Source organism: Micropterus salmoides, unplaced genomic scaffold, assembly GCF_014851395.1.
Source record: "Micropterus salmoides isolate LMB-PRFRI ecotype aquatic unplaced genomic scaffold, ASM1485139v1 Ms_hic_scaffold_4, whole genome shotgun sequence".
Lineage (NCBI taxonomy): Eukaryota > Metazoa > Chordata > Actinopteri > Centrarchiformes > Centrarchidae > Micropterus > Micropterus salmoides.
In genome coordinates, this window is record NW_024043372.1 from 27,089,369 (window position 1) to 27,115,924 (window position 26,556).

At 39.3% G+C, this 26,556-nt stretch overlaps 1 protein-coding gene across 2 annotated transcripts in view; it reads right to left on the reverse strand.

Annotated features, from left to right (window-relative positions):
* Nucleotides 1-2,862: 2,862 nt before the first annotated feature.
* Nucleotides 2,863-26,556, reverse strand: part of quo (quattro) — a 31,846-nt gene continuing 8,152 nt past the window's right edge. Inside the window, exons 2-24 of one of the 2 annotated variants that reach the window (XM_038697928.1) lie at nucleotides 23,757-23,954; nucleotides 21,768-23,313; nucleotides 20,347-20,499; nucleotides 19,764-19,887; nucleotides 18,816-18,909; nucleotides 18,326-18,412; nucleotides 17,905-18,021; nucleotides 15,235-15,333; nucleotides 14,998-15,146; nucleotides 13,913-14,051; nucleotides 13,634-13,756; nucleotides 13,265-13,462; nucleotides 12,128-13,110; nucleotides 11,641-11,890; nucleotides 11,032-11,121; nucleotides 9,150-9,374; nucleotides 8,247-8,417; nucleotides 7,300-7,477; nucleotides 6,777-6,893; nucleotides 6,387-6,641; nucleotides 5,725-5,996; nucleotides 5,452-5,503; nucleotides 2,863-3,542 (exon numbers count right to left, since the gene is read on the reverse strand). In XM_038697928.1, coding sequence (XP_038553856.1) covers nucleotides 5,465-5,503; nucleotides 5,725-5,996; nucleotides 6,387-6,641; nucleotides 6,777-6,893; nucleotides 7,300-7,477; nucleotides 8,247-8,417; nucleotides 9,150-9,374; nucleotides 11,032-11,121; nucleotides 11,641-11,890; nucleotides 12,128-13,110; nucleotides 13,265-13,462; nucleotides 13,634-13,756; nucleotides 13,913-14,051; nucleotides 14,998-15,146; nucleotides 15,235-15,333; nucleotides 17,905-18,021; nucleotides 18,326-18,412; nucleotides 18,816-18,909; nucleotides 19,764-19,887; nucleotides 20,347-20,499; nucleotides 21,768-23,313; nucleotides 23,757-23,954 — 5,607 coding nt within the window. In that variant the 3' untranslated portion in view covers nucleotides 2,863-3,542; nucleotides 5,452-5,464. The remainder of the gene's footprint in view (nucleotides 3,543-5,451; nucleotides 5,504-5,724; nucleotides 5,997-6,386; nucleotides 6,642-6,776; nucleotides 6,894-7,299; nucleotides 7,478-8,246; nucleotides 8,418-9,149; nucleotides 9,375-11,031; nucleotides 11,122-11,640; nucleotides 11,891-12,127; nucleotides 13,111-13,264; nucleotides 13,463-13,633; nucleotides 13,757-13,912; nucleotides 14,052-14,997; nucleotides 15,147-15,234; nucleotides 15,334-17,904; nucleotides 18,022-18,325; nucleotides 18,413-18,815; nucleotides 18,910-19,763; nucleotides 19,888-20,346; nucleotides 20,500-21,767; nucleotides 23,314-23,756; nucleotides 23,955-26,556) is intronic. The other variant, XM_038697929.1, reaches the window with a different exon arrangement.

Here is a 26,556-nt window from a genome sequence, read left to right on the forward strand (position 1 = left end):
CCACAGGACTATTATAAAGGTAGAGAGGAGTTAAATGTCTGTATGCAGAAATAGGCCTAGTTGTTTTTTTAATGAGGAGATCAGCTAAGTCAATAAAAATATATTGATTGTATTATTATATTGACTCCAGACTGTCCAGAACTCAGCCACCAGACTTTTAACCAGAATCATGAAATGTGATCACCCTCATGTCATCATGTTTTAGAATAGATATTTAAAATTGTATTGATTACTTTTAAGGCTCTTCATGGCCTCTCTCCCTGCATTATCTCTGTCCTTTTAGTCCCATATGCACCAGCACCTACCTTGAGCGTTTTATTTTGTGCCCTTCTGGTAGCATTTTGTACCATGGATTTTGAAAGGTTCTCTATAACTTAAGATATCATCGTCATTATTATTATTATTATTATTATAAGCTAATATGGTAGCACCAGGATGATGCACAATTTACTCCTGTCTGAGTAAATCTGCTATAAACTACAGTGCCCAGCTGTTAAAAGAAAATTACTCTTATTGACATGTAGAATAATACCAGCCTTAACCTTTAAGAAAGATTTAAATTTCTCATGTCAGATGTCAGTGACAGGTGTATTACCGTATGTTACTCTGTGTAAACTACACAAAAGAGCAGCTGCAAGACATTTGCACTGGTATGGGATGAGGTGAAGAGAGAGGTAGGCTCAGGTCCAAGTGAGCAACAGGACAAATTGTACAAACACCTTTTGAACTTTTGTTATTTCTTTTTGAGCATGAAGCACATACATCACTTGTCCTTTGCTCAATATCAACCTGCTTGTTTCCACTATAAAATTTGACAAGTACTAATTATGCAACAAGTATCTGAAGTAAAGCTAATAATGAATTTGTAAAAGTAACCATGCCAATAAAAATACATTGTGAAGCCAGTAATATGTTTGAAGCACTCTGTGCAGACTAGTGTTAACCACACACACACAAATCTTGGCTCCAGAGTTGGGCACTACGTCAGGAAAGTGAATTCTGTGATTAACAGAGCTCTGTCTGAAGCCACACAGTGGAAATGACTGAGTGCCTTTGCCAAGGCAGGCTTGGCTAGTTCAGCGAGACTGTGGCATCTATCACCCAAACTCACTTCCAGATTAAATAATAAATGTGTGTGCGAAAAACAAAACAAAATGTGGGGTGTTAAGTCAGAATGTCAGTTTCAGAATTGAAATAACAGCAACAGTGGAATACAGAGACACACCATCCCCTTAAAATAGGCCTTAAAAAACAAAAAAGAAAGAAAATCATTAAGGCTGCACACAATTGCTGAATGATAATAAATGCAAGGGGGTTGTAACTGATGTTACAATAAAAATACAGAGATAATGTCTTGAATTTATGGCTGTCGTGTTAAAAGAGTATCCATATTTCAATTTTAACACAATTCACAAAGCTGATCTTGACCTTCACAGTAGATGATGAATTTAGTCAATGACTAATATAGTTTAAGTACAGTTCCAAAGAAAGCTTTACAAAATGGTTAAAGGGAAGTTTCTATATTGCAGAAAGCCTTTGACATTGACGGAAGTTCAGAGGTATTGGTTAAGAGCAAATCAGCATAAGATTTCCTTTTAAATACAATAGTTAATTGACACATCTTGATATAGTATATTGCAGCTTGGTGATTACAATTTCTCATTTTATTCTCTGCACTTTTTATAAAGTGAGCAATGTGGCAAAATCAAGTGATTCTCTACATTTTGTGTTTCCTGTGATATTGGCTTGATGCAGTACCTCAATAATATCAATTAAGACACACACATAAAAAAAAGGATCTCTTATGAACATAGGTTTGATATCAGAACATTGGTTTGATGATTAATAATAATTCCTAATAACAATTCCCAACAATTTCTTTTGACTTTCAATCCACGTCCTTTCCTTTCAAGGGAATCTGGCAAGAAAACACACTGATAATCTACTACAAACAATATATTACATATTATGCAAATGATCTGATTCTGATAAATGATGAAATATGTGTCCCATGCTTGTCAACCATTTCTTTTTTTTTTTATCTGTTCACCCACTGTACCTACAACAAATAGTAAATGTAAGTTGTGTCTAAACAGAGAGACAGAGAGAAGCCCATCCCCGCAGATCATTACACAAGGTGATGTTCCTTTTAACTTCATTGTTGCAGAAGAAGTGACACCCCGCTAATCCAAGAAAACATTTAAAACTGAATTTACAAGGTTATTATAAAGTTAAGCTCTAGCATTAAAGGTGATTAGTAAAGAGCAGAGGACCCTGGTAGAGGGGGAGGAGGAGGTGAAATGCTGCCTTGTTAGGGAGCATGTGGCCAGGAATGACGCATTGTACCTTGACGATTGATTTAAGTGGTAAATATTATTAATAGCATTCCTGCTTTCAATTGGTTCGCTGTGTTCACCAATCATTCATGGTTACATTTTTCTGTTCACTTGTATGTCTGATATAGTTATTTTTTTAGTGTGTGTGTATTTAATTAAACATTTAATTTATTAAGACCTTGGTTCTTATGTGATTTGTGTGTATGATGCTTTTCTGTCACTGTACAAGAGACAATAACTCTGCAGAAACTTCAGATCGAGACTAAATTGATTAATTGGCAATCAGTTTTCCCTTTTGTGAAGAGATGGTTGCCCGGTGGGGAATTTAACATTAGTTAGATTCAGTTATTAAATGTGAATACTAATGTGTGAATCTGCTCTTTTCTCTTACCAATAAAGATCATTCTCACCAGTTTAATGCATTTAAGCCTTAACTCGCTAGACACCAACATTTGAGTTTAAAGATTTCAAGCTGACTGTTAGCATGTTGGTTATGTTTATTGCAAAAAAAAAAACAAAAAACAGATCAAAGACAGCATATTTATTATCACTGCAAATAGTCTGTATATCAAATAGAAAACCATACAACTGTTACATAGATCATTATCTTCATATCAGTAACATATTAGTTTATACAAAACTGTTAATCAAGAATGGACAGAGTGAATGTGTTTCACTTTAAGAGGAAATAAGTAAGACGGATATGTTGTAATTATGTTGGATAAATCTGTACAAAGACAATACATTTGGGACATAAAACGTGGAATTGAGGTGTTTACTGCCTTTGTGATACAATCCTTTAAACACCATCACAAGATTTTATTAAACACCTCTGTGATAGGGATGAGGCATGTTTATAAAAGTCACATTATTTCACCAGGATTATTTAGCCACATTCTTTGGCTACTGTAAAGTTAAGCGTTATGTTTTCAATAACAGGAAAAGTCTGACAACTCTATGATGCTTTGCATGAGTTATGAAACTAGACTGATTTACAACACACTATGCAAAGCCATGTCAGGTATGCAGCCCAAAGGTTCAAAATACAGTCTATTTATGGACATTTTCCTGAACTGTTGTTTTAGTGGTGAGATTAAAAATAATTATTTACAGAGTGGTAAAAGATTACAAGTCTGTTTAAATAGTTTAATCTTCAACGCTGATACCAACAGACTGCTCTCAGCTTTTCTTGGGTTGTCTTCAAATCTGTAGAAAAAAAAAATCTTTTAACTAATAGTTTATTATTCATATACACATAATAACTAACTATACAAAAAGTAGCTGTATCATTATACTAGTTTACAAAATATAAAATGTATAGATAAAAATGGAGGTGCTGAAAATGCATGTGCATCGAAACATGGAGGGTTAAAAATGAACGTGAAATGAAAAATGGAGTTATAAATTATCAAGTGATTTGGTTCATTTAAAGCTGATTTGATTAGAACAGTCACATTTCATAATTTTCCCCGTCTTGAATTTATCATTCATCATTCACTACACAAAATCTATCATTTAAGGAGAGTGGCCTCAAGGGTGGGAGCAACAAAGAAGAGCTGAATGATGTGGATGTGATGAAAATGCTTGCAAATTAAAAATGGATGTGATGAAATGTAGGCTATTTGAATTGAAAGTGATAAACATTGATTTGATAAACTAGAACAGTATAGCTCTGATAATCAACCGGGCTGTCTACTGTCTACCATTGCTTGCTGTAAACAATAAATGTCAATTGGGTATAGGCTATGTGAAAGATGAATGGAAGACAGTAGACCAGAGGTGGAAAATAACGAATTACAATTACTCGCATTACTGTAATTGAGTAGTTTTTTTGTGTACTTGTACTTTTTAAAGTTGTTTTTATAACCTGTAATTTTACTTTTACTTAAGTATGCTATGTCTGAAGTAAGTACTTTGCTACATTTTAAATCACAGCAGTTACTGAGTAAAAAAAATGCATTTGCGCGTGACTCAAAGACAGGACTGATTATGACATTTGCTACCGAGAGTCCTCAGCTGCAGTAGCACATGAATCTTGCGGTGATCGTTCCCTCTGACTGGATGAAGCCCAACGCTCCTGATTGTACAGCATGATCCATGGTGATACATAGAAATGAATGGCAAAAATAGCATGTCATGTCTTATTAAGAGAAGCCAAGCTCTCCCTGGCTCCCACATTCACACCCTGCATGTACCACAGGTGGTTAAAAAGAAGTTTTTATAGTTTGATAAGAGGCTTTGCTCAAATTAGCCAAAAAGACCTCAGTGGTTGGCACTAGCAACCTGCTGGTAAGGGCAACCTAAAATAAAGATTAAAAGTAACATAAAAAATGACTTATTACAGTCCGCACGTAATAACAATATATACATATTAATTATAAATGAATTATGCCAGCACTTATGATGTCCCATTAAAATTACCACCTGTTTGAATATAAATAGGGATATGACTTCATATACTGTCCTGTGTTTCCTATTTTCCCAGTTCAGTGCGGCCCGCCAGACTCTAATCTGTTACGCCACAGTTTCATAATGAAGCGAAACATTCTCAAAACTTTGCATTATAATATAAAAGGTCTTCAACGTTGTTTTGCACCATTGCTTTTGCAAAGTATCTGTCAAACAAAAATCAAATAATCAATATGGCTTTGTGCCCTTATCAAATCGCAAAAGACTGCAATTTAACTAAATAAGTATAATAAGTATTCAATATATATTAAATCAGTATAAATATATTTTAGGAGGTTAAAAAAGTAACTAAGTAAGGTTTACTCTGAGTAAATTTATACTTAAATACTTTTACATGAGTAGATTTTTAAACCGGTAACTTTAGTAACTTTAAAACTTCCTCAAAGTAATTGTACTTTACCTGAAGAAGAATATTTTAGTACCCCACCTCTGCAGTAGACACAATCCAATTGATTATCAGAGCAGTACTGTTTCAAATAAAATGGCAATCAAGTTTATCAAATCAATTGACAATGTATCACAAATTTTTCAATTCACATACATTCCATCACTCCCATTATTAATTTGTAAGCATTTTCTTCACTTTTTAATCCATTTTTTTTTTGTTACTTAAAGATGGGTGATGTATAATTGTAATATGGCGTACCGTATCGCACAGGTCAAACCTCAGTGGATTTTCCAACACTAGCGTTCTGAACCTGAAAGAGTCAAAAGAAACATTATCAATTTGGAGAAGATTGATCGCTGACATAAGAAAATACATCTAGCATGCAGAATTATGTATGACAGAGATAATTTAATAAGTGAGTGATGATCTGTGTGTAATTCACTTTCAGGTTACATGAGGTACTTTGCATTTCTAATGTTTTTAACCATATGTACAATTACTCAATTACTGGTTGTAAGCTTTGGACTGCACCTTGCCACAGGGCAGATCCTTAGCCTGGTATTGTGGTTTAGGTTTGGGCTTGGGTGGTGGTTGGGTTTTTTCTGGGGATACTGCCAGAGCATTTGGTTTGTGGAAGACTGCAGAGGCCTCAGTTCCATGAGCAACCGCCGCCTCCTTAACAGTGATTGTGGAGGCACAGACCGAGGAGGCGTCCTCCACCTCTCCTCCAATAGCAGACTGGTAGCTGTGGCTGGAACTGCTGAAGCCACTTACACTTTCTCCTGATGACTCAGAGCTGTCCACTGGAACAAAGAGAAGACTTTGCTGGACGGATGGATGATTCAATCCTGTGTGACTTAGTGGTTAGGTAAAATTTTTAACTGGAAAGCCAAGGTTCAAACACTATGTCAGCAAACAGCTTCCCTTCTGAAATGTCCTTGGATGCCTTTAACCGTTGACCCCGACCTCTGACCTCGTTGGAGGGCAATAAAACTATAAAAGTGTCTTCAGGCTAGAAACATGATACTCAGCAGCCGTTCAGGGGCCCTTAATTACACACTGTTATGTCAATGGTAGGTTTCTGGGTCTACCATTGCAACTAAACCTCTAGTCCATTTGCATTAAACATCATCAACATTCTGGTCATATATAAGTTAAGAACATATTTGCTTAGTTCTACACGCTAAACTCACACAATAAGTTCTGACTCCCACTCTCATGGTCCAGGTCATCCTCCTCCAGAGCTCCAGGTGGCGATACGTATCCTCCAAGGCCCCCAGAAACCACTTTCCGCTTTGGCCCACACAGGTATCCCACAGGGGACAGGGAACCTCTTCCAGAGGAAGAGGAGGAAGATGAACTGCTTCCTGAACCAACAGATTTGGGACGCCCCCCATGAAGCCCATTCTGTGAACCACATGATCCCACAGCGGATAGCACCTTGTATTCTGCAGAGACCAGGTGAGAATATGTTTCATTGGAGGGTGATAAACTGGGAAAAGTGAAAGGGGGATCAAAAAATAACACAATATCCACTGAATAAAATGAAAGTTCAATCAATAACTAAGTTAAACCTGTTTTACCTCTTCCCATCAGTACATAGTTTACAGCTCTGTCATTGATAGCTGCATCACTGGGCTGGATGTCCATGAAAGGCTTGTTGCCAATACCCATGAACACTCTCTCCTGCATACGGACCTCTAAAAAACACACACATGTACAAGTTGAATACACATTGACAATTGAAATGTCATTGTCACAGACTTTGAAATGTCAAAAATACTTTAAATAAATGGGTGCAGCAGATGGTTGTCTCTATTCTGCAATCAGAACTGCTGTTTTAGTTTTCTGTCTTTTAACATAATAAACACATTCATTCCAAAATAATTGTTACTGACCATTAAATTATTGTCAAGTTCTTACGTATGCATACAAAGGCGGTGTAAATGTTAATATATTCATAATATATTCATATACCAGGCTCTATCAATGAGCCTTTTTTGTTGCTACGATTTGCTATGCATTTGTTTGAAGATACAACTTGTAACCAATCTGTAACCTGAGCATAACCACTGTGTGTTTAATTGATTAGTGAGTATTTGTTACCTCTGTTGTGTATAGCCTGCTCCCACAGGATCCGCTCCAGGTCCTTGGTCCAGACGGCCTTCACTTCCAGGCTACCTGCTTGAAGTGTGTATGTGTCCTGGGTTTTCCTCTTCCTGAACCAGATCTCAAAACACAGGCCACTGTCACCGCTGTTTTGGGTCAGGCCTATATCTGATGTCTAAATGTCAACAAAAATCATGTACAACAGCAATTTAAAATATTGCAAGCAGTTTGGCAAGTTTCTTTAAACACAGACAAGACTGCATGACTATTTTTTTTGGGCTTGTATAGTGTAGCAATACAAATGTTGCAATGCGATGTGTAAGAAAGCCTATGAGAGTGTATGGAAAGGACAGCGCAATAAATGTTATGTATGTGGTGAAAAAGAGTGAATCTCAGAAGAAGGTGGGGGGGGGGGGGGGGGGCGGCCATCTGAAGGACAGTGATTTTTTACAAATCAGGCCAAAGCAACAACAATATTGACCGGGTGGTAGTGGTTGGCTTCTGACTGTTTTGCATAAGGTTGCAGCTCAGAGCGGATCCATAATGTTAATGGGTTAGCTCAGATAGGTGTTAGTCTAATATATACTCTCGGTTATAATACAAAATTAAGTTAAAGTACTTTAAAGAACTGATTCTGCAGCTGTAAGTTATTTTACTGCTGTTTCATTTTCTTCAATGTAATGAATTATTATTTTCTATATTAAATATTTAGTACTATTCAAATAATTTTTTAACTTTCATTCTAATATGTGACACAGGGTTGAATGACCAGTTCTCCACCCCATCAAAGTGACTAGGTTTTCCATGTAAATGTTGAGTAATAGGAAGTAAAGAGGAAGTAGTTGCATTACTGAAACCTTCTATTGCTGTATTTACTGCTACTTATGGCACATTGTAATACATTTGAACATTTCAAACTGAGTGTGTGTCAGCAATATGTGCACCTTGAACGACTGCTTGTAGATGTATGTGTCATTCCCTACATCCGTCTTCCTGGTCTTGCTAAAGAGGATGAGTTCTTGAAAGAGAAAAATGTGGCGGTAACATCTTTTCTTCCTAAATGTCACCAAGAACTCATCCTGGCGTATCAGCTGTCCCTGCTCCTTCAGATTAACCTGTAGTATACAAACGAAGACGTCACTGAGGCTGGTAAGTGTAGTCAGCAAAAATGCAACAAAGTTCTTCAAGAACAGTAAAAAAAACACCCAACAACATTCATAATATATCTATACATATATACATATACATGTATATATATACATATACATTTTACATATACATATACATATACATTTCACATTATATATATAAACATTGTATTATACATTATGTAATATAACACTTAACATATTGGGAACTTGTTCTTCTTATTTCTTTGAGAGGCCATAAAGTTCACTAGATAACCAACGAAATTCCAGTGAATCCAACCCCTTTCCCTTTGGCTCTGCTCACCAGAAAATCAAGCTCCAGATCATCATCCCACGCACACACCTCCCTTTACATTCCATGGAAAATAAAATACTTTTCCCTGATCTCTGTTCATCCATCTCATCCCATCCCATCACAGATTAATCATGATTAATCAACAGTATCATACAAAGCCAAACTTGCAAAATAAATGGTGCACTACACTACACACCACCCTCACTACACATCATCTTTTATTGAGGGATGTCAGGTGTGTTTGTCTACCTCTTTCCTCATCGCAGGAAATATTCCAGTGGTGTTGCTTATTGCTGGAGTACCGTACATTCTGTATCTATACAATATACATGTACTGCATTTGTGGTTTTGACATTTCGGGTTCACAATATGACACAAAAGTAAAAAGAAACAGGCTGTTTTACATCACAGTGCTGGATGGCGTCCATGGCCAGTAGGTTGTTGCCGTGGCGGAGCTGGAAGTGGATGACCTCCAGGGCGGCCTTGATCTCAGCCATCTCTCTGGTTTGTTCAGGACCACACTCCCTCATCATGTCCTGCAGCAGCAGGCTGTATTTACTGATCCGCTGCACAGGCTTCAGCAGGTACGACCACAGATCCATCTTATCCCCGAGCTTTAGCTGCTTTTGCTGGTGTATGAAGAGAGGACACAGAGCGACCAGTGAACCTGCAGCAGTGCTAAAAATGCACTGCTAACAGCTATCAGGATACTGTGAAAGCTAAGTTGGAGAACACACAATGTTAAATGGATGGATATTGTGGTGTCCGAACGATAATGCTGCGATGATGTGTTGAGAAGAAATCCGCTTGACACTGTTCTTGATCGTAAAAGTTTATTACATCAAGGAATTCAGCATCAATTACAAGCTCTGCAGCAGCTTGGAGAGTGACCCAGCCCGATGGCCACTCTGTCTCTCTGTACATCGAACACAGCTTATATAGGACATGTTTAGGTCTCTGCTAAAAACCATATAAGGGCACAGTCCCTTCATACACACTAATCTCTACTCCCCCTACCACTGGGTCAGAGGTCAAATTCCATAGAAGGGTTCACTCTTTGCACACCCATCAATCATTACTTCCCCTTAAGGGTTCACTGTCCCTCTCTCCAGCTGCAGAGTATTATGTTAAACTGTAATGGTCAAATGCACATATGTTATACACCACAATATCCTTCAGGATTAAAGGAGACCTATTATGCATCTCCATATTTTATGACTTATCTACTATGTTACAATGTTGGATGTTCTTCTAATAATGAGGTTAAAGTATTTAAAAGAGATCCCTGCGACCCTAAACCTGAGATTTCTTGCTGTTCTGAAGCTCTGTTTTCAACTGCTTTTTCTACCAACGGCTCCCAGTGAGGACACTCATGGAGCCGGCATTCCATACAATATGGTCATTTGCACAGCTATGCTCAGTCTGTCTGTAGGCTCAGCAGCAACAACAGCCTGGTATTATGGTTCAGGTCTTGGCCAATCAAAAGACAGGCTTTGAGAGGGGGGCCTTAAAAAGACAGGAGCATCTACAGCTTTTTTCAGACAGAGGCTGTAATGAAAGCCTACATGAAGAGCCAGGATAAGATAGAAAATTATTTTTTTGAACTTTGAATCATGCAAAGTTGCCATACAGGAGTCACAGAACTACAATATATGACTGGAAATGCACTATAATAGGTCTCCCTTAAAATGGTGTACAGAGATGCACTGCACTTATTTGGAAAGAAGTGTAGATTAAGAGACAGTGATGTGACTAAACATAATTGGTCATTTCATTAGCCATGCTAGCAGCTAGGCTCAAAGGATCTGTCTATCTCAATAACATTTTGCCATTCAGTGAAATTTCTTCTCTTACAGTTAATGCAATGAAATTTGGTGCAGATATTCATGTTTCCAACAGGATGAATAATTCTACCCTGATCATCAAGTCAAAACTTTATTTTGTCCCTTTATTTATGATGGAATACCTGCAAATCTAATGACAGCTGTACTTTGTGTGCAGTGCTAATTAGCAAATGTCAGCATGCTAACACAGTAAGCTAAGACGGTGAACATGGTAAATATTACACATCAGCATGTTGGCATTGTCATTGTGAGCAAGTGGATGTGGCCGTTTAGCTCATAGCAAAACTTTGCCTAAGTACAGCCTCACAACACAGCTAGCATACACTCTGATCTTGTTGAAATACATAATTCTCTCTCCTCTTGTGTAAAAAAAATCATGATGTGGTTTTGAGAAGAGAAATGAGAGAAAGAAGAGCAAAGGGAGGCTGGCAGTTGTTCTCACCTTGAAGAAAGCCTGTCCATGATTGATGAGCAGACTATCAGACTGTGGTTTGTTCTTGCTGTAAAGGGCATACAAAGCAAAGCTCTCTCTCTAAAATAAAAGGGATAAATAAAGACCATTACTCAGCATCATTATCACCACCAATGCATGTGTCACAGTGTAAATTGTAGACTCCACAGTGTACCATAGCAGTTCACAGCTGCATGAGCAACATATACTCCTTATTTCTAATGAATGTGTTTGATTCCCAGGAAGCTGAAGACATAGCACCAGTCTACATTTAAGGAACATCTGGAAGGGCATTTGTTAGCAGTCGATTACGCTGAATTATCATGGTTTTGGTTCAAAACAAGAAACCATGGACCACAACTATAAATTACACACACTCCCATCTGCCAAAACCTGGCTGTGTCATGGAAACAATTACTTAGGTTTAAGAAACAGTAAATTTACTTAATAATATTTTTTATTACAATTTTAAAATATTATTGTCGAAATTAGAACATAAGTGTTTCAAAATTGGCATATTTCCTGAACAAAGTGCACTGCACTTGCAGTTATTCAAATTCAATACTTTTGTGCACAGCCAATAAGACACGTGGCACCTACATGTCGTAGGAAGCAGCGTCCCACTCTGAAGGGTTCATTCACGCAGCTCTCCAACTCGTTGAGGAAGTGATGTCGATGGAAGTCGTGCAGTTTTTCTAAGTTACCGAAGACGCTCCCCCTCTGGCCCCTGAGGTCCTGAGGGACGTCGGCCCTCTCCAGCTCGGGGAAGTAGTGCTCTCGAACGTAACCCAGAGCTTTCACGTACTCCCTCTCTGTTGACTGAAGCTCCTCCATGATCCTCCGCAGTTTCCTGATCCACATTTAGGAAATGAAAAATATAAAATTGTTGCTTTTATTTAAGCTCATAAGTAAACTCAGGTGAGCTGGGGTTATACTCAGTTTTACATTATTTATTTATGGGTATGATGAAATTGTTTCTGAATCTAGTGAACAACTAGCAATTCATGAATGTAACCTATGAAATTCTTCCTGGATACCATCTCTCTGTGCTTTAGATTACAGCTGAGGGAGGGGGAGTATTACTTACAGAACATTGCTGCCATTGTTTTCTGTTGGTGTGAGTAATGCCTCTGGGGTCTTTAAATCTTTCGGGCTATGGGTGGAGGCTTTGTATCCTTCACCCGCCGCTTCATTACTGTCTCTTTTTGACTCGCAGCTCAGGTTTCCTGACTGTAAACTCTCGTTATGGGAAATGGTCAGATTTTGGACAGGCTGCAGATTTTGTTCCAGTGGCTGCATCATGCTCTGACAGTGCTTGTGTCGTACATTCAAAGGTAAAAAGCCAGAGTTGCTCGCCAAATGAGAGCTCACACATGAGCCCTCACTATGGGACCGACCCAAAGGTTCGTGTGATGGGAAATCCTCTCCCCCTTCAACGGAGTCTGTGCTCCTCAGATCTGCCTCGCTGTGGTGCTCTCTTGGCCTCCATTTGCTTTCTGGATGACAGCCGCCGGTTTGTGGAAAAACAGGAGTCATCTTCTCATTTTTAACTGGTGCTTCAGGTAACTCCTGTGCGTGGGCTTCTCCTTTCTCGCTCGCCTTCAAGTCAGGTTTAAAATGGTGGTTGAAGCATGCAGTAGTGGTGGCTTCTCCTTTACTTTCTGAGATTTTGTCTACCTCTTTCTGAGAGGTTAGCTGCTGGGTCGGGGAGCATTCATTCACCTCACTCCTTAACTCCCTCTTCTCCATTACTCCATCTTCCCCTTGAGGGCTTGCAGCTGTGGTTTTCTGGATCTGAATCTTATCTACGACTTTCTTCTTCTGAATCTCCTCAAGACGCTGCCTGACTTCTTGGCACTGGACCAAGGCTGCATTCCACACACTTATTACCCCAGGGGCCCCTGATCCCACAGCACAGGCCTTAGCTTTCAGAGACTGAAAGTGCAGGGTGGAGAATTCGCCACCTAATCTCTCTTCATACATCTGGAGTGCACTCAAGGTTTGAGCTGAGTAACACCCCTGCTCAACCTTCTCCAAAAAATGACTGCATTCTTTGGCCAGGGTGGAAGCCTCGAGAGAGAAAGAAAAGTGAGCCATGTTAGATTTAGAGGTTAACACAAATCACTCAGAGAGATGTACACAAAGGTCAAGTGAAGAAAGAAAGAGACTTAAATTAGAAATGTCAAATGGGTGAAAAAACATGGAGCAACGATAATATACAAACCTGCTCACAGAAGCGGTGCACATGCACCAGTGCACCCAGTTCTTTGTACCTCTGCTCTGCCCGCAGCATAAAATCATCCATATTGGATTTGAAAGTGCTGACCAGAGTCCGAAAAATCTCAGTTGCAGGGCTGGAATCACTCATGCCAACAACTCCCTCTGCCTCCTTCACTAGTGACAGGGCGTACTGTTGTTTCTCCTGGGATTAATGATAAGATGTCAAGTGGAACTTTTATTTTCATCCCTTTCCTCTATGAAAGTACCGAATCTACAATTTACTGTCAATATGAATGAAAGTAAATTGTTGATAAGTAAAGAGAAACACAGACAGAAATCATAAAAAAAACCTTTTGTTATATTGATATAATACCTTAGACTGAGTGAGAAACATATCAAAGTGCTGCAAGGCCTTTTCAGTGCACACCAGAGTATCATCTGTTGTGTAAGAGTCCTTCAGTCTCTGTTCGCCTTCTGTAGTGAACCACATCCCAGCCTGCAAGACGTAATGTAGAATTGTACAATGTTGGTTTATAACTTGGCAAATGTGACATTAATGGAAACGTACCAAAGGAGACCAACATATTTATTACATTTTAGCTATTTCAACACATACTGTAGATTTTAATACTGCAAACCGAACGAGTAGTACCGTGCTAATTATGGCCTCCATCTCTCTGAGCCTGAAGAGGAACTCCAGCTGCTGCAGTGACTCGTTTGATCTCATCACCAGAGTGTGGAGCTTCTCCTCCACCTGGTTATACAGACTTGTCACTGACTCCAGAGCATCTCTGCAAGGAAGGTGAAACATACATTAACACACCCCGAGACAAATAACACCCAACTAGAATTGCACTGTAAGGTATCATGATCATCATCAATGATCTGAGTTATGTTATGTAAGTAATAAGTTAATTAAGGCTGTGAAATCTAGCAAATAATAACTCTGCACATGCCCTTCAATTGCTTGTTGCCTTGATAAATTGTGCTGTCATACTGCTGTAATTACAAAAAAAATCCAGTATAAATGTGTAAATGTTTAGCAAATATTGTAAAATAACTATATCGACAAAACCATATGCTTATGTATCAGTTGTTGTTGATATTCTAATTATCTGTGAGACAGATTAATCTGTTTTCCACAGTACAAAAAATACAAATAAGAGTCTTGCATTAAAAATAAAACTACAGTGCCTAAGTATTATCATATACATATGTATATCATATATCATATATATATATATATGTGATTTGTCAATACAGAAGCATTAAAGAGTAAGGAACATTTTAATGTTGTAGCTGGTTGAGGTGAAGGAAATTCAATCTTTCTACATTGTTATAATGTAATATAATGTAAATAATCATATATTTTGTATGTACATTATTAAAGGCCCCGCACACCCATAGCCAACCCACACAGGTGTTTTCACTTATGACTTATGAAAGTAGAGCTCTTCTCCGGACAGTGTGGGCGTCGACAAACTGTTTGGGATGGGGCAATTTGCAATTTGTTACTATTGTTATTAATACACACACACACGTAATTTCCACCCAACTAACACCTGGCCACAGTAACTGAAAACACATGTGTTTGGATGTGCAGAGCTTTTCATTAGTAAAGCAGATATAAGCAGAACAACTGATCTGTGTAAATTCAAGACAATGCAGATGACATTTGAAAAATGTAAACATGCTGGGATGTATGTCTCTGTATGTCACTTAAATATTATTTAATACCTGTAGTCCTCAGACTGAGGAAATCTGAACTCCTCTCTCCTAATTCTGGCCAGTACGGCCCCTCCTTCTCTTTGCAGAGTGACCAGTCGAGCGTCTTCAAGCACCTCTTTCATTGAGGCCCTCTGTTCCTGAATGCATTGCTTCACTTCCTGTATCACAGCAAAAGCACAGTCAACATGTGTGCCCTGGTCCAAAATGTGTACCACACTAATTACACTGTGAGCATTTACACTTTACCTGGGCAGTGTCAACCTGTTTCCTGCCATCCACTTTCTTGATGGCCTTCTGCAATAAGCTGTCTGCCCCACGCAGGTCAGTCATGAAAGAAACCAGTCTCTGAAATGAATTTGTTTTAACACTTAGTGGAAGTGAACAAAAATATGATGCATCCTAATGAAACCAAGAGCTTTGAGGAGAAGGGACACATATCTGCCATCTGCTGCCTATATTGAGAGCACCATCCTAAGGCCATAAGCGTACATGCAGAGGTGTGCTTATTAGCCGGACCTCACTACAAACACAGGAGACTGCCCGTAGTGTGCTGTTAGCTATAGAAGATACATTATATAGTAATTTCTGCTGTATAACTACATCAAGAAGCTATTCTTTAGGACTTTCCATCTTCTACATCAGCTCTTCTGCTTCAACCTTTAAGGATTGGGACTCCTTCAAACAGAGATTTATCTACTAGTTGACCTCATCACAGGGTGAATATATCTATGAAACATGTTGTATGTTAAAAAGTGTTTTGAATTGTTGTCTTTTGGGTATTTAATTAGGTTTGATGAAACAAATGTATTATGGATTTTAGAGAGGAAGTTGGGTTTATAAATCCCATCCTTAAATACATCCACATTTAATTTGCAGTCATCATTTTCAAATTAACATTAAATAATGTATATTTTTTATGATCTATACTATACTCACAACACCAGGTAGTGGACTTAAGGCAGTGAGGGTTGAACTGATCAGTAATGCGTGACCAGAATAAAATATCTGCCCCCTCTCAGCAGTCAGTAATTTCAGCTATAATGAACAATCTAAATAATCTTTCAGATAGGACTTTGCACTGTTCCTTGTTATCACATCCTCCCTCGACTCAAAGACCCAAGCTAAATGTGCCATTTAAGAACAACGGATATGATGAATATTTGGTGTGGGTGTGTGGAGAAAGACTTATTCCCAGTGGGTCAATTGTGGTTGAACAGCAGTCTCCTCTGAACGTCCGGGAAACTCCACGGTTAATCACACTGGTTGTGGGTTGTGACATACCACAGTGGCAGCGGTTCTTTAAACTCAGAGGCTACATTCAGACTGTTATGAGGTGCCAAATTTGAAATTTCAGATAAAATTCTATAGCTGATACATTTTGAATATTTAGCACCAACTCAGACCACTGAGTCTTAGTTAACGTCATAAAAAGGACAATGTTGTATATGGGAATACTTTGGGAGGACTACACACCCTGAAGGGCAGCCCGCACATCTCCTAGTAGTGGAGTACAGTTCCTATCACCAACATCATCTTCTTCTTTTTCTTCTTCTTCCCAAAGTATACCCATATACAACATTGTCTATTTTATGACATTAACTCAAATCTTTTCCTTAGTGTATTCTCTGTCTGTTCTCCCAATATGTCCACCATGTCCAAGAATCTGCTTGCAGCATCCAACATCATCTTAATCTATCTTTCTGATTTACTTTGTTTCACATGTGGATCTCATGGCTGATCAAAGGTCAGTGGTGTGGGCGAGAACCCGACAGGGGCCGTGGTCAATTTGCATATTTTCGAAACATTTAGATTTAACATTTAGATTTAACATTTAGATTTAGATTTAACATTTACATTTAACATTTAACATTTAAATTTAACTTTTAGCATTTAGATATATATTTAACATTTAGATTTAACATTTACATTTAGATTTAACATTTAGAATTAACATTTAACTATTTATTTTACTTTATAAACATATTGTTGACACCTGCATATAAGATCTTGTTTATCATGAATTTCTGTCTTAAATGTAAGAAAAGTTAGCTAAATGTAATGAAAGTGAGCTAAATAATCAAAATGTATGAGCTATAGAATTGTATCTGAAATTTTACATTTGACACCCCATAGGCTGCAGGCCTTAATGCTCAATTCCGATTTTTTATTTTGACAGTTCACGTTATAGTTTAATGTGGCCCATATCATACTCCGGTGTGAACTGTCCGCGGCCTGACCCGCATGACCCGCATGCGCAGAAGAATAATAAGACGTCACAGGCAGCACGCTGTGGCAGGCTACAGAAGTAAACAAGGAGCAGCAAAGCTTCGGTTACCTCGTGGGAGACTCCCGTTTTTAATTGTCTTCTCACGGGTCACATTTCTCCCGAATTAGGACAAGTGCTCACAACTTTCTGTTCTTTTCATTACGGTTTCTGGCGCTGTACAACGCAACTGCCCCATACTCACTCCCTCCCATTTCTCTCTCTCCCCTCTGTGCCTGCTCGGACAAGTTGCATGCACGTAACTCAGAAATGAGCTCTGGTCCGGTGGATTTCAGGTATAAGAAAGGGAATTTGTGAGCAGATGATAGCGAGGTAGAGAAGGAACAGAGTCTCATGTTTGATAAAGGCTTTTTGTGGAGCTTTTTCGTTCAGCGCGGCTCCATCTACAGCACAACAGCTGCTCTACAGTGGCCAGTGTCGAGACTGAGGTCGCATTTAAAAAGATCCGGTCTGTATAGGATTTGGACCACATGGAAGTGGCCAATTCCCGAACTAGAAAAGATCAGATTCCGTGTGACTTGGCCTGTTTACACTGTCATAAAAATATCAGATCTGAGTCACATATGGGCAAAAAAATCAGATTTGGGTCACATTGGCCTGCTGTCTGAAGGTAGACAAAGTGAACTCTGTACCTGATGAAACTGCAGCCAGTCAGTATGACTGTATGTAAAGGTTCCTCCCAGGTCAGAGGTCAGCTGGGAAGCCTCAACTGTCTTGTTGAGGGATTTCATAGAAGTCACCAAGTCCATCTTATTGACAAAGACAAAGGAAAGGTTAGGCATGAAGGAAAAGCACTTAGGCTTATCTATCTATCTTCTCAATTCTCTGTTGTACAGCCAGAGCCTTTAACATTTAGTATTTATGTATTTCGGTCTTGCATCTGTGTCTGTCCTGTGTCTTGCTGCAGAACAAATTGTCCTGCGGGGACAAATAAAGCTTAAGTTTAAGTACAACTCTTCTCTGTGTCAAATCTAATAAAAGGCAAGAGATAGAAGGAAAACTATAGACTGTATATAAAAAGAGGAAAACATGGAAGTAGTTTTTATTGCTGACCTGTAACCCTGGCTGTTTTTCAGGTCGAGGACAAGTGTCTTTATCCACCAGCATCACAATACTGTGGACAGCATGGAGAGCTTGCTCCTGTAGCAGGTAGTCAATAGGTAAAGTCAAAACAATCAGGGCAGACTCAATCATGTGTTTTAATTTAATGTAAGTTTAAGTTGCGCTCATTGCTCTGATCATTTAATTATGAGATGAAGGATATTCTATCATTAACATACCCTCTTAATTAACAAGAAACCTCAAGTACAATAAGCCTTCAGGGTGTACTGCAGTGTAGTAGGCAAAATGGGTACTGCACCCCCTATTGCATTTCTTCTTTGCACTAACTTGAATTAAACTTGTGTAACTCAGCGTTCAGACACACAATGACTAATCCTGACATGTGAATGTGACAATTTAACATCTGTCAGTGTCTGATTGAATGTGTGTGTGTTTAGGCATTGTTGGTTCTGACGTGTGCATGCAGGTTTGTTGTTTTAACCTGGGCCATCAGCAGAGCTTTGTAGAGGTGAAGCGAAGGAGGATTTTTCCTGGCATTGATGACCAAAGTCATCCCCAGCTCTCGAACTTCTTTCCTACCAAAACAGTTGATTTGTGTTAGGGCGCAGTCAAACATGTCATCACAGTGGACTAAGAGGCTTTTAAGGCTTATTTAATCATTCTACTTCTTAAATCTGTATTTATCTTTTTATCTCTCTCTCTGACATCCTCACATACACACACTTTCTTCTTCACACATCCTATTCCACACTTTGACGCCTTCACGCACCCCTCTTAATGGCCTCTTCTTGGGTTACTGTTGTGTGAGCCTGCATCAGACACGGCTGCTAATTCTAGCAAGGCGCTGCATACCAGACAGTTGGCAGCCTGCCTGGCTACAGACTGTTGTGGTATGGCTCTTTAGAGGGGACAGATGAAGGCCAAGCTATTTGGAAGAATGGCTTTTTGAACTTCAAAGTGTCCATTAAACACAGTGTAAACAAAAACACTGTAAGGTGTTCTCTAGTAGACCTCTGAGGGTGAGTATTGACACTCCTTTGGCAGAGGGTCAGCGCAGGTCAGCGTTACTGCATATTGGGAAGAATTATTGACATCAGAACATTGTGATTCTGCATAAAATATATTGTTTTATTAGTTGTAAGTTACAAAGGAATGACCCATAAAGGGTCACTTAGTCTGGATGTAAAAGCTTGCCTCATATTATTCAAAGCCTCCTCTGGACACCAGAAATATTTCAAATGGTGTTCTGCTGCCCTCTTATGGTCAGACATCTTATTACACACTAGCACACACAGGAGCTACACGAATAAGCTAACAGTAACAGCCACCCAATATTGGGCTTGAATCAAGCTCTCCTGTATGACTCAGGTTGATGAATTTCAGATATTTATTCTTTTTTGATCCAGAAATACCATGTAGGCATCAGTACCTTGGTATGGAGTGCACATAGAGCAGTAATTCACAGACATTCTGGGCTGACACAAGAGGGGACATCCACTCCTTTCTGCCACCGTGGACCTCCACCACCGCCCTGCCTGTCCTGTCCCTGCTGCCTGATGGATTACAAGAAGGAGGAAAAGTTAGACATATATTTGTTTTTCAAAAAGTTTTTCAAGATTATCTCAGCGCTTGCACATTTTTCCCTGAATGCTGTTATTAGATTAAACTGTTAAATAGATTGTTTAAAATCTTGAAGTTTTAAGTCAAAGGCCACTGCATTTGATGTTTGACCTTGAAGAACATTTGACTTTTACTTTAGAGGCTTAATTAGCTCTGTTATATTTTTCCTTCTTATCTTTCACAACTTGATATGAGATCCCAGGTGAGTCCATAAGATAGCATAGTGGTCAAAGTCAGTTTAGTAAATGAGAAATGCTATAACTGTACAGTAAAACATGATTTTTATAGGGATTTTGAGATATAGAACTCATCCAGAATCAGAAAGTATCCAGGTCAGCTCAGATATATATTAAGTAGTTATATAGTTATATATTTAGTTATATATGAAGTACCTGGCAAACAAATGATGCCCAGTTCAAGCAGGTCAAAACTTGAAAAAGGAAGTTGAACTCTTGGAGTAGATAGCTTCTCTATCTTTGAGTTATGGAGTTTGTGGTCTGGTCCATCTGTGGTCGAGGGAGTTTCATTCCTACTTGACTGAGGGTCTGTATGCCGGCAAACACAAACATGTTTATTTTCCAATTAAAAAGAAAACCAAAAAAATCAAAGAATAATTGCAGCATTGCAAGAAAAAGTTGTGCGTGTGTCTTTTGTTACTCATAACTTAATTTTGTTTAATCAACCATACACTGCAAAAACTGAGCTCTCAAAAACAAGGGAAAAAAGCAATAAAATGGGGGAAATATTACCTAAAATAAGCAAAATGATCTGCCAACATAACAAGAATATTTCACTTGTTACTTTCTCTAACATAAAAGCTGCCTGGTAAGAAGAATTATCTTGTCAGACAAAAAACAAGTATATTTTGCCTTCAGTTAAGATAATTATTCTTACTTAGATTTTAGTTTTTGCAGTGTACTGTGTCTCTTGAGGATGTTCTTCTAAAACAGCACTGGGATTTACTATAAACCACCAACTTTCACTAACTGAAATATTCTGTCCAGAAAACCTTTCCCTTTTATACTAATAGCAATTATTCAGTTCTTCATCCCTTACTATTAATAGTCGTCCATCAACATGGATGCAGCTGCACAGCTGTGTACGGACAGTCTTTAAACACTGGACACAAAAAATGGCGGTTGCCTGGCTACTAAGCCTGGCTTTGATTTCAGACATCCTAATTGGCCTCTCCTTAGAGCCAACAAAGTCTTGCCTGTGCTCTTTCTCTCTTTGCTACTTTAATAGTCCATGACAAGCATGTCTCCAGTCAAGATCTCAACATGCCGCTCTGAGGGTATGAGGGTGCATGCCAGCGGGTGCAGGGGACACAGAAACCTCCTGCTTGCATGTAATGCTGTCTCTCTACATTAGAGGAACGCTCTGCTCTTTCTTTTTACCCAACGGGTTCAGGCCCTCCCTTTCATTCGGGTGCAGCATGCTATTTCCGTTCACTCCCTCGGTAATGGGAATAACATGAATGCAGCCGTACTGCCAAAGAACCCAGACAACAGTGGAAGAATCCCTTGACGAAGATCATACTGAAGTGTGATCTTTGACCTTTGAACCATCTTTCCAAAGAGTCCTTATGATGGAGTGTAGCATTTTCCCTCAAACACGCAAGGTCATGGTCGCGTTTCAGTGAATGTGAATGCTCAGTGGCCCTGCAGGTGTTGCGCAACAGATCATAATGAATGGCTGTGTGTGCAGTAATAACAACGTGAGGTCAAAAAGTAGAAAGGAAAAGAAAACAGTAAGAAAGATTGTATCAAAAAAGTAGTTTGAATGTTCAGCGTAACTTGCCTACACTGCTTACCTTTTTTAGGGGACTTCCGTCTTTCCAGCTTCTGAGTCACCTGATCCAACAGTTCATCTTTCTTACACTGCATGATGCTGGTGATTGTTTCAGGGCAGATATCACTGTGGCTCCTGTTGTTAAGTTTATAGAGAAGTGGACTCCCTTTAGATATCTCTGACACAGTTGACAGAGACCTAACCTTAACTTTGTGTTTTCCTGATGGTTTCACAACCTCCACCTTCTGATGTGGTTTCGTGTCGCCATCACAGTTCTCCAAGAACACATCTGATCCCGGATGCGGACTAGCATGATGCCCTGATTGGTGGGAAATAAGTTTCATCTGAACTTTCTGACTATGGCTTAAACCAGGGGTTGATTTCAAAACCACAGGTGGTTCCTTCATAAGGTTTTCTGATTCAAAACTTGAAGGAAGGTCTTTCAGGTGAGATGCAAAGTTTTCTGGCATTGGTTCACAGCAGTGTCTGTATTGGCAGAGCTCATTACTTGTCACAGGTTTATTACAGTGGTTACACAAGTTTCCAGGTTTGTCTCTTTGAGCTTCAAATGTACCCTTGGATCTTAACTCTCCTTCTTCACAAAAGCTGACCTCCTCCAGGGCAGCCAGGAGGTCTACACTCCCCCTCTCAAAAGTGACTGGGTTTCTCAGTGCGGCCACGTACGAGTCTCTGTACCTACACTTCAAGTCTTGATCAGTGGGCTCGTGCCCTAGCCTTCCCTGGCTGCACGGTGTACAAGGCTCCTCTGCATACTGAATGGTGCGTCCACAGGCAACACTATTCCCAAGCGGTACAGGTGGAGGTGGTCTGACAGGTTTGAACAAAACTGAATGGGGTGGATTTGGATGGCTGTCTTTCTGTTCATCCAGAAACTCCTTCCCTTTGGCGATATCCACCAGGTCTACATAATCACCCTCAATCTCTTGATAGTTACGACTGTCCCAGGTATTAGGAGAAACCCAACCCACAGGTTTGATCAATGGTTTAGAGCATGATTTGGAGGTTCGTCTTTCATGTTCCATTTTGACAAGTTTGGAAGAACTTAAAGATGCTGTCATCCTGTCTTTTGCAGGAAGAAAAATGGCTTCTACCGGGAGGGTTGCAGAGTTAAAATGGGAGGGAACTGAGATCTGTTTTGGCTCAGGAGGAGCTTCCCGATAAGTGGGCATGATTTTAGGCTTGTCTAAAAACTCTGGGATGGCGATTGTAGCCCAGGGAAACGTGACTACTCCTTGATCTGTGCAAAGCAAGCAACGTGACAGAGGAGTTCCTTGCCGTCCTTCATTGATGTCCTGCAGCCATTCCTCAGTGAAGATGCAAGAGTAGGAAGTCTCAGGGACGGGGGTCTCCTCCACTTCTCGACAGCCCTCCTCCAGAAGACTTTTGAGGACGATGCGAGCCGCTTGGTCCCCGAAAGGTTCCACCTGTAGATAGAAGTCTCCAGGACGCAGCAGCAAAGGATTCACAGGTGCTAACTGGATGACGGTTTTGTCGTGGAGACACAGAGGCCAGCCCTCACAGCGGAAAACCACATCAGAGTATCCAGCCTAGACAAAAATAAAATCAGCATAATTTTTTGGAATTGAACACACTGAATCTAAAAATATGTATTTTGTGTATAGGATGGCCTTTATACATGTGACAGTTCTCACTGTTACCACATCAACCACCTCTTTATTCGACATTTAAGCTTTTGGCATTGTTAACTATGCATTTTTAATTACATCTAAATTAAATTACATTATGCATGCTATAAATAATGTATTTAATATGTTAAGGGATTCTCAAAGCTGATTCCCATTGGTGCGCAGACTCTTTGAGAGCTCCCTCAAAGAGCAGAGCCTTTTATGCCAATTATAACTGAATAACAAAGTGCAATAAATCTTAACATGCAGTAAGTGTTTCTAAACCGACCTGCCTGTCAGTCCTAGTACATTTTATGTATTTACTCTAAGAGAGAGGAGTAAAAAGTGCATGAGTGCATACTCACACACGCTGCCTGTTGGACACTCTCCAGCAGGTGCTTGGAGGGGATGAGAAAGTCCAGCAGGCACTGTAATGCATCACCGTGGTAACGATCCTCGATGGTGGCAAACAGCTGGCTAAGGACGATGGGCGCTGTGGCCTCGAACGGCGGGTAGAGGGCGGAAAGGGCACTCTGGATGGACGAGTCCAGGGACTCTGGGTTCTGGAGGACAAGAGGAGATGGTGGTCAGTGTTACTTTCGTTATAACAAACTGTTCCAGGGGGATTTGTATCTAGTAGTACTTTAGGACCTTATTTGATCAATTGCTTGTGGGTCAAAGCCGCACCCCAAAAGTAAGATTGCAGAGATCAAATTAAAAAACACTTTATTATGTGCTTATAATGAAGGCTTAACAGAACATCAATGTCAGTGCATAAATAAAGGAGTGGTGTGATCTGCACATTTTTTTCAAATGAGAATTGTACTGAACTTTCAACCAAGCCACGTCAACAATAAAACTGAAAACCCAGCATTGCAGTTGTTTAACACTATTGAATATGGTTTAAATCTTTGTTGTATGGACTTTTAATGGCCTCTGTTAATTACCCAGCAAGATGAATTTTCATTTGACCAACCTGGCAGCAATATTGTCATTGAAAATAGTTACAATAAATACCAATACTTAATTCTGGACTAATGCAAGATTTTGATCATATTCACTGTGCATGTACTTACAATGTGCGTATGGACTTTGCAAGTTCAGGTCACATGTGTGTGAAAATTGGCACACTGAGAGTGAATATGGACCATGAATTTCAAAGGTGTGTCCATTTGGACTTGTTTTAACACTCATTTTTTAAAAGAAGATTCGCATGTCCTGTCATGCAAAATGACAGGGCAGATATTTTTCTTGGCCTTTTACCACTCGCTGCACTCGTTTGGAAACCTTCAAAGAGTTTTCAGCTTTAGAGTCAGGTCAAAAATGAAAAAGTGATACTAATGCTTTTCTGCATGAGTGCACTTATAGATCAGTGAATTATTACTGGGCCTACCTGGGTAATATCATCTCTAACAAACTAAAACCTGCAGCAAAAGATCTAAATCACCAAAATCTAAACATGATGAACAATTCCACAGATCCACTTAACATAAGGCTTTGAGGTAAATGAAAAACTGTCATGTTTAGAGGATCAAGAGGGAGATTTTGCGTGAGCCTGACCAAAAGCTTTCAACTTTATCTGGCTATGATTAAGTCTGCACCGCATGAGTATCTGCAACTTGTTTCATGTCTGGCCAGGGTATGCTTCATTTAAACTGGTATATTTGTAGCAGGCGAGGGTCAGCCTCTGATCTTATTCAAAGTGACAAGTTGAAGCAAATCAGACAAAAGAAATGCACAGAAACCAAAAATGTGAACCTCATGGTGACATAAGTGGAAAAGGGGATCACCATAGTAGTGTGGGGGAACCATGAAGATGAGAGCTATATCAATGGATAAGTGAAAGCCTGCTGATGGCGCTAGAGGAACATAGGATCACCAAAGTCTTAAGGATTCATCCTTTGGGCAACATATTTTCAGTATGTGTACCAAATTTCAAGGTCATCCCTACGTTCTCAGGGTCATATGAGCATATGTGTCTCTTGATGTAAATTAACTATTGATTGGGCTAACTTTGCAGTTCAAATTCCAGAGGAACTTAAGGGTGATGGACATTTCAAATGCAAATCCGTCTAAAACGTCTAAAGTCAAGAAAAATATCTTGCCTGCAAATTTGAGGTCATAGGTTTCAAGGAGTATAACGTCAGTAAGTTCTAAAAACTGTAGGTGCGATTTCAACATGATGGCCCAGGGAAACAAACATTGAACATTTGATCTGGGGAAAAAACATTGCTGAGAACATAGAACCCTTTCAAAGGTCTCCCCATTGTGTCATATCAAGAGGATATTGAGCTGGGGAACATAGTACCCTGGCAGCAAATTTCATGGCAACCCATTCAGTAGTTGTTGAAACCATCCTCAGTGCCACACCATTTGGCAAAAAAATCACTAATACACCCCACATATTCACCTTTCTAAATATACATTCTAGATACAGTAATCTCTCTAGAAACATGTATATCACATACTAGGTAAATGTGTTTAATATACCCCTCAGTCTTGTCTGGTGTTGGATAGAGGTGTACAGAACTTCTTCTATATTATGATTTGCTTTATATGATTTGTTTTTCTCATTTAGCACCTGTAAAGCATATTGAAATATGCAGTTCAGTTTTTTTATTCACATACATACGTATAGTCAAATATGTCTTTTTGTAATGTAAAGAAAAGGAATAAATTCATGATGAGCTGACAGGTAAAAATAAGGACTAAGGACACTTATTTTGGATCTCAACAGGTCTTAGCCGCAATCCACAGCAGGCGTGCTATTCATACAATCAGTTCACAGTGGCCTGCTGTGTTAATCTCCCAGACCCACAAAACAGTCTGTTTTTAGCCCCTTCCTCATTTAGCTTGATGGCCCAAGACCAGAGACCGGCCCTGGGTAAACACAAGTGCAGCAGTTTCAAAGACCTCACACTGGTTAGCACTGGGACTGCTCTGACCATTTGGTTAATGGATGCTTATGTGAGCATCTTGAGCAGTCACGAAACATTGAGAACAAAGGTCATAAAGTTGTTTCATGATTTACTGAATAATTCAGTAAATCATTCAACTATGATTGTACCTCTCCGTTTAGTCTTTACATTTACATTTTGCTTGGGTATTGTGCATATGGATACAAAGGGGTTAAGTGTATCTGAAATGTCTGTGAAATAAGCTATG